This window comes from Atta cephalotes (genome assembly GCF_000143395.1).
Source record: "Atta cephalotes unplaced genomic scaffold scaffold00013, whole genome shotgun sequence".
Taxonomy (NCBI): domain Eukaryota; kingdom Metazoa; phylum Arthropoda; class Insecta; order Hymenoptera; family Formicidae; genus Atta; species Atta cephalotes.
The window spans coordinates 1,304,847-1,313,506 of record NW_012130077.1 but is presented as its reverse complement, the minus strand read 5'-3'; the positions used below and the strand labels follow the sequence as shown (position 1 = coordinate 1,313,506).

The following is an 8,660-nucleotide window of genomic DNA, read 5'->3' as shown; positions in this document are numbered from 1 at the left end:
ACTATAATCATTAATTTAATCTAATTATCTCACTATAATATATATAATCATTAATTTAATCTAATTCTCTCTGTTTTCATAATCATTCATTCATGATTATTCTTAAGGATTATTCATAAATTAATTATGAATTAATTTCCAACTATAATTAATTATGAATTATATTCAATTTCTTCTACTTGCAATTAGAATGAAATTTATTATCAAAATCTTATCTGTTAAAAGATTTGGATTAAAGATACACGAGAAAAAGAACACATCACACATCAAATTCGTAAATCGAGTCAATGATAAAAATATTTTTGACTTATTTTAACACAAACAGCTTTTTAGGAACTCGTAGGCGCTCTATTCTTAAATCTACTTTGTAATTTCGGAAGCGATGCATCGGCAATTATGGTAGTTCGTTTACTAAAGCTATAAAATAGAAATCTTTAGTTTATATAATACTTTCTGTGATAGTTTCGCGATCTTTTTGAACAAGTATATACTCGTATTGCGTTAGTTTTCGTACATTATAAAGTACAAGATAGTGCAATTAATTAATTTACTAACAAGGAAAAATATGCTGCATCAAAATGCAGCGGAAGAATGCTTTTGTATATATATATATATATATATATATATATACTTAGTAACTAGGAAATAACGAGAATATACATATAAAACAATGTTCTCTCTCTCTCTCTTCTCTCTCTCTCTCTCTCTCTCTCTCTCTTCCTTCTCTTGTTTCAGGCATACTAATGGAAGCATCAATGAAAGTTTATACACAACCATACTCATACCATATCGGACTGCCAGTCTTTGGCTCTTTATCAGCGGAGGGTTCCGTAAGTGCTTCATCTTGCACTGCATCCTTCATCGGACTGCTAATGTTCTTGGATTCATTTATGACTGCCGATACTTTATTATAAATCAAAAAGGGACGTGACTCAGCTTGTGTTTCCGATTTTAAATTCGTCTCCATCTGCGCGGAGTTATCTCCTTGTTCCTGGAAGGACTCGCTTAGTAGCCTCTCCGTCTATGTTTCAGAGATTTCCTTAATAAATATTGTGTTTTCTTCGACATGATAAATTTGTTATTATTATTGTTATTATCATTATTATTATTATTATTGTTATTATTGTTATTATCATATAGTTATTCCTTACAGGTAAAGAAGCAGATGATGGTGGGGAATCGTCAGTATAGTATACTGTTCTTCTAGTTCCAGCATGTCCAAGTGCGTCTGATCCAAAAACTCTGCTCGGTCCTGAAAAAAGAATAGAAATTATATTGTTGATATTGTCAGTAATCGATGAATTAAATCTCATTTATTCTAAGAAATTATTTACCAGGTAAACGGTAATCGTCAATACTAGCATCTGAATCGTTCCCGCATGTGTCCGACTCATACGTTTTACTATCTGATTGCTTGGAATCTTCGGCCCATGAACGTCGATTCTATTATAAATGAGACATATTGTTATTATTTTGATTACATTTAGAAATAATTATCAAGATATACAGGATATATTAACAGGATATATTAAACAAAAAAATTAATCGGCAAGAAAATATAAAAATGTTGCAGTGCAAGTAGTATATTTTGTTATTATTATGTATAATTAGTTATTTACCTTATTGAGAAGTTCCGATCCGGCTTTTCTAACTCTGCGAACTAAACTAGCTCCAAAACCCTTCCTATATTAAAATGTGCAAGTTATAATAAGAGCAAGATGTATCTTATATAAAATTGATAGATATGGATTGATAGATTGGATAAAATTATAATTTCTTGTTAAACATACTTCTTGGTAGTGCAGCTGTTCAATTTTCTGTAGTGCTCCATAATTTTGTCTTCCAATTTTTCTTTCTGTCTGTACAAGTGATTAACTTTATCCCTGTTGCACACATATTAATATAATAAGTTATTGTTAAATAAGAATTATTAACATAATTAATGATTTAAAAAAGTTAATGCGTAAAAAGCATGATGTTGTAAAAAGATAATAAGCTGTTATACTCACGCGAACAGTTTTTCTTCCATATGATAATGCTCCTTATCTTGAAGCGAATGTGTTAAAAGTTCGTGATATTGTGTAAATAATAAGCTTATGTGCTCCATTAAGGAACGTCTGTCATTATCCAATCCAGAATTCATTTCTAATAGTCTCTTTAAAAAGAAAAGGAAGAACATGCATTCTAGTATTTTTCATAATCAATAACTGTATTACAACTGTAATAGTTACAAAATTATATCCGTACATCACATCGTTCATGAAGGCTATTGACTTCTAATTTCAGATCCGAACACTGTTCGTCTTTGATGCTAAGTTCGCCCTGCATTTCAGTCTGTTTTAAGCTAAGGCGATTCATTTCGATTTTATTCTTTCTGTAATCATCTTGCAAGTTTCTATATTCCGCTTTCAATCTTTCACTCGCAGTATATAGATTTCTAAAGTCATCCTAGAGTATTTTTGTAGATATTATTTTACAAAATTGTATTTTAAATTATAAAACAAAATGTATTGTATAATCAAATGTTTTAGTTATTTTTTATAGATACCTTCAACTTGGAATGTTCCCCTCGCAAATTATTTAAACTTTTTGTGTTGTTAATCAAGGCTTCCCGTTCAGATTGTAATGTTTCACTTCTCGCCTCTAATCTCTCACAAGTTTCCCGCAACGTTCTGTTTTCATTCTTCACGTCTCTTAAATTCGATTTAAGAGCATCTCGTTCACGACGTAAATTTTCATATTCGTTATTAAGTTGTTCATGTAAGGATTGTAAGGTGTTCTGATCATGAAGTAGTGCGGAATATACGTTCTGCTGTGTACTACGTTCTTTCAATAGCTAGACACATAAATGGTTAAATATATGAATAAAATTTTATTTAAAATTATTAAAAATTATATGATAAATTATAGAAACAAATACTTCTTCTTTCTCTGCGATAAGTTGCGAATTGGCCAATTGCAATGCGGTATGTTGTACGGTTAACGAATTGCTTTGCGATTGTAACGTTGTTATATGAACTTGAAGTTTCGCATTCTCGGATAACAAATTTTCCATTGCTGTTTCAGACATAGATGCTTTTATTTGCAAGTGTTCCAGTTCTTTCTAAAATTGGATAATAAAATATAAAATACAAACAATTATGATATGTTTTAAAAATAAATACCTTTAAAGGTTCTATCACGGTCTCTAAGGTTTTAACATCGCTTTCCTTGTCAGTGCAAGTTGCGGATTCAGACGTTGTTTCTTCATTACTCTCTGATAGAAAGGATTTTTTAATATGATTTATCACTTCTGGTATTTGGGCAATTCTATAACAAATAAATTTACGCATAATTACAAATTAGCAAAAAGAGTGAATCTTTTTTAGAATTTATTTCATTTTATTTACCTTTCCAATATAGTCTCCAGAGGTTGGGATAACAATATATTATCGCTAAGGCCGAGTTTTTCCAAAACCGTGTACAATTGTTGATTGCTTAACTTTTCTGCGACGAGATTAGATTGAAGTATCTCTAAAGTTTCTCTATCGATCGCAGCTCGTGAATCGAGCTCTTTGCTAGATCGTTCAATTTCTTGCAATCTAAAAAAAAGATAATTTTATTTAACATTTAAAATATTATTTTAAAAAATATAAACTATATAAAAAACAATATTTCCTCAAACCTTGATATTTGTGTAACACATTCCTGCAACTCCTGTTCAAGTTGTCCTAATTTCTTTTCCAAAACTTCAATTGTATTTGTTGCTTTATCTAAGGCTACATCTTTTTCCTAAAATATTATGCAAAATTGTTTACATCTTTGTTACAATACTCATAATATTCAGCAATTAATGTTCACCTCAATTGTTTCTCTGTATTTATGAATATCACGTTGCGCAGCGTCCTTCTCTTTTTCCGTCGCTATTAGTCTAGTTTCGAGATCAAGGCACTTGGAATTAATATCGTTGATATTGTTTTCGATGAGTTTTAATTCTTCAACTTTTTGATTTGTTATTTCTAAAGTACGTTCTAAATCATCAGCACGTCGTTGTACGCTCTCTAACAACAGTTGAACACGTTGTTTCTCTTTCACTGCGGTATCATAATTTTTTTCCAATTCCATCATTTTCATATGGAGGGTCTAAATATGGCAAGAAAAAAAGATATAATAAGTCCAACAATATTAAAACGAAATATTTAAAAAAATATAATTTGATCTAACATACTTGGATTTCTTGTTGTTGCTTCTCGAAAGAAGTTCGTTGATTTTTAAGAGTGTTCTGAAGTTTCTTATTTTCTTCCAATGCTTGCTTGCAGACTAATTCCAAATCAGTATTTTGTTGTGTAAGTCTTTCTTTATTATCATTCAATGATTCAATCTTCAACGAAAGTTTCTTTTTCTCTTTTTCCAATTCCAAAACGCGAGAGGAATTTTCATGGAATGAACTTTCTTTCAATGAATCGATTAAAGTATTTAAACGGCGATTTTCCAATTCTAATTTTAATGCTCGTGCCTGAGCATTGCTCGTTAATTGTTCGGACAGTCTATTATCATTGTGCACTAAAGACATTAATTAAATGTCACTCAATCATCTTCATTTGAAAAAATAATTGTTTTGTTAATGGTAAAATTATTTAAAATGCAAGTTTACCTGGTTCTTCAGAGTCACTAGATCCAGCTAATGCAGCCTCACTAGCAGCAGCTTTTGTTAATTGATGCAATTGCGTATTTTCCTCAACAAGCTCTTGATATTTTTCTTTGTCAGCAGCACGTTCCTGTAAATGATTTTCTATTACATCTCAATATATACTTTATCTATTCAATATTCTAAAGTACTTGAAGTTCCTACCAATGCCATATCATTAAGTAATTGCTTGTACTTAATAATTTCTGATTCAAGCTCCAATACTTTGTCTGCTCTATTTCTTGACGAACTTAATTGTTCTTCAAGCATTTCTCTAGTCTCCATTAAAACTCTTAAATGTATACAACAGTCATTAAATGTATTACAATTACTTTACTCATATTGTTCAAGTATTAGATTGTATAATATTAAAAATATGTTACCTATTATCTTCACGTAGTTCTTCTATCCGAGTTTTATAAAATTCGATATCTGTAAGTTTTTCTCTATATCGTGTTACTTCTATTTCTAAACGATCTGCTCTGTCTGCTCTTTCAATTACAGCATCCAATTCATCTCTGTATGATTTAGCAGTACGAGCTTCGTGCATCAACTCTTGATTCTAAAATTATAAATGTCATATATATATATATATATATATATATATATATACACTATACATGTAAATTCAATATATTATTCAGTATATATTACCTCTTGTCTTAGTTTTACAAGCAATGCTTTATTATGCTCTAATTCTTCCTTACATTCAAGAAGAGCTTCTGTTTTTTCTTCTCTGTAAAAATTATGTAAGTATGATTATACCAAATATCAAATACCAAATTACATTAAATATCATTAGTTCTTTTTGTAATAATTATTTGCAAGCATACATTATTTTTAAAACTTTAATAAAACAATATTAATGAAATAACTATAAATATTAATCAAGTATCTTATTAATAGATAGTGATAACATGAATATACAGTGTCATACAAATTCTATATACAAATATAATTTTTCTTGAAATAAATGCAACAAATAAAAATCATTTATTCTATTTTCTACTGATTTTGTTTATAAAAATTTAATCTTTTGTTAGTTAAACTTCGATTTATAGAGCATTCTATAATAAAATAAATAGGAAGTTAAACATTTTACAAAATACGTACAATTCTTGACGCTGTTTTCGAACTTTAGATTTCCAATCAGCCAATTCAACCGCATAATGATGATTATCTTCTCTTTCCATTTTAGTGACAGGATGGGATTGTTGCACCTTACTTATGTCTTCAGATTCCGCACTGATAGACGAATCGTTTCGTTCAACACTATCATCTAACACTGTGTCCCTCCATTTCTGTTTTTTGTTTTGCAAAATGTAATATCATATAATTGTAATATCGAACACCTATAGATTTTGTACAAATAAGAGATTGGCATGTACCTCCCGATATAAATCCAATTCTTGGATCCATTTTTTTATTTGGACAAACAAATAACCCATATTTGCATTTTCCATAGCATCCTGTGTAATGACTATATCTTGATGATCCGTAACCTGGATAGATTAAGATGTGTACATCATTATATAAATTGCACTAATATTCAATTCTATTAATTTAGTTTGTAATAGTATCTATCTTTATTAATAACTACTTTAACTGATATAATACCTGTTTAATGCACTCTACTATCGCAAGCTGCATGTCAACGTGTAAAGTTTTTATCTTGGTAATAAACTTTTCCTTATTCGGACACTGGACAGCACATCCAAGAAGTAATAACAGCAATAACTTCATATCCGCTATGTACAATTCTGGCTCCTTTCCCAAATTTGCAACGTCGGGTAATTTTAAAATCACATGATCCAATTCCTCCTCATAAAATTGCTTCATGTTTTGTATCACGGTCTTTAAATTTTTCGTACGAATAACGGGATTATTATTGGACGGCACTACTTCATCATGCAGTGGTTCTGGATTGCTACAATAAAAATTAAATATTATATTTTAACAATGTTCCAACAATCACAATTGCATTCATATAACTCAATGGATGCTTTCATTTAATGACACAAAGCGATACAAGCATCATTTTAGCTTTCTTTTCGAATGACATTTGTGTCGTCAAAGATGGAAAGAGCACCCAATATCTTGTATACTAAAAGACTCACATCTGTAGGAAGACACTATGCAATAAGACTCCGTCTATTAAGTCTTCATAGTTCACCAATACATTGGGATCTTCCAAACAGCTAGCAAACTAAAGCAACACAAAAAGAATACATGATTAAGGTGATCGAATCACAATATATAAGTTGCTTTCCATACAAAAAATTTTCAGATAATTCTCATTTATGACATCATCGGCCTATTCTTTTTAGCTGAACTTCTTGCACGGTTCATTTTTTCTCTTTCTCTCCAATGTGAAGAAAAGGAAGAAAAATAAACCGTGCAAGAATTTTAACTAAAAAGAACAACCTCATGACTTGGTTGAATGTTTATATTAACATAAAATCAACTGAGTTTTTACCTATGATCTATACAAAAGAATTAAAATTAAAGAAAAAATTGTGTGTTTTACTAAATCTTACGTTTGTTTTCTAGATGAATTAGTATACACTTGTGGAACTTAAAGTGTGACAAGTATGTATTTGATTTTTGATAAAAGTGAGAAAGAGAATTTTAGGAATAAAAAACAAACCTCTTGTTAATTCACATTAAAAGAGATTATAAATCTGTGTTGTTATGCGATAACTTTGTCACCAAAGTAAACAAGTAGTGACATTATCTAAGCATAAAGTACTCAAAATAACTTTAGATTTAGCATCACTTGAAAATGGAAAGCAACTATAGTTTAGCATAGAATAGCAATAATCTTATCACTTTCTCATGCATCAACAACAGGTCTGTTCGTTTTAACTGAATTTTTTCACAATTCATCTTTCATTTTCTTTTCATGTTAAAAAAAAGAGAAAAGATGAACTGTACACAAGAAGTTGAGCTAAAAAGAACAATCTTAGGGAAACATCAGTTTCTTAACTCAGGAAACTCACCCAGGTGACCAGTGGCCCCGCCAAAAAATCATCAATTTCCGAGGAGGCCATTTTCGTAGAACTTGACGCAGGACGAGAGTATATTCGGTTATCATCTGTGTGTCAATGATGACGTTATCTTTCTCACGACGGGACACCGTGAAGGGGAATCGGTGCCGTCGAAGGCTGCCGCGCGTCGTTTCTCGTCGCTCTATAAATTAGCCGCGCACGAGCAGCGCGATTTAATGGCAAGAACTTACTGAAATCTACCGCAGCGATAAGAAATCTTCCTCAAACCGTTGCACGATCGCGTTAGCGAACGCGACTCGGACGTCGCGGATGAGACGCGGATGATCGGCGCGTTCAACGCTTTTGACGTTCGTCATTCGCGCGGGAAGAGGAACATTACCGTCTAGTTGCCGTTTTGACCGAGCTAAAATTTGCCTCGTCGCAAACGAGTAGCCGGTACAATGAAAATCTTCAAGACTCTCACAGCTGATCGTTTTCATAACAAAAACACCAAGAACGAGATCATGGTGAGCGTCGCGCAAACTCGATCGAACGCGATTGGCTAATTGTAAAAGTGCCTTTACATGGGAACATCAACGTCAAAATAATCTTCATAAAAACATTGCGCATGATTTTGAATCTTCTAATTTCAACTACTTTTTAATGAAAAATGGTTTATGTTAATAAAAAATCATAAATTAAGAGAAATTACATTTTGATATACACTACTGTCTTATTATATAACGCTGAAATTATATTTATTTACATTACATAATGTAATTACAAGATTCCATTACCAGTAGTGTCCATACATACAATGCATTTCAATTAAATAAATATTTGGCTCATACATTATTAAATTCATGATTTTTTACATAAATGTTCCATAGATAAATATACAAACAAATATGTAAAGCTATAATATTCTATATATTGCAGAAAAATTATAATTTTTTTTTTGCGATTATCATCTCTATTAACCAAATTGTGAGGATAATATTGAAATC

The 8,660-nt window shown here is 30.8% G+C and overlaps 1 protein-coding gene across 1 annotated transcript; it reads right to left on the bottom strand.

Annotated features, from left to right (window-relative positions):
* Positions 1-763: 763 nt before the first annotated feature.
* On the bottom strand, positions 764-7,716 carry LOC105617433 (girdin). The gene is made up of 23 exons (XM_012198988.1): positions 7,666-7,716; positions 6,784-6,872; positions 6,284-6,593; positions 6,055-6,168; positions 5,780-5,967; positions 5,321-5,402; positions 5,050-5,228; positions 4,832-4,958; positions 4,634-4,757; positions 4,208-4,542; positions 3,841-4,122; positions 3,665-3,771; positions 3,390-3,581; positions 3,165-3,309; positions 2,921-3,103; positions 2,549-2,836; positions 2,248-2,448; positions 2,010-2,155; positions 1,791-1,883; positions 1,620-1,683; positions 1,335-1,443; positions 1,152-1,252; positions 764-1,021 (listed from the first exon to the last, which is right to left on the bottom strand). Exons 1-23 carry the CDS (start codon positions 7,714-7,716, stop codon positions 764-766), a joined length of 3,768 nt encoding a protein of 1,255 aa, XP_012054378.1.
* Between the last annotated feature and the right edge of the window lie 944 nt (positions 7,717-8,660).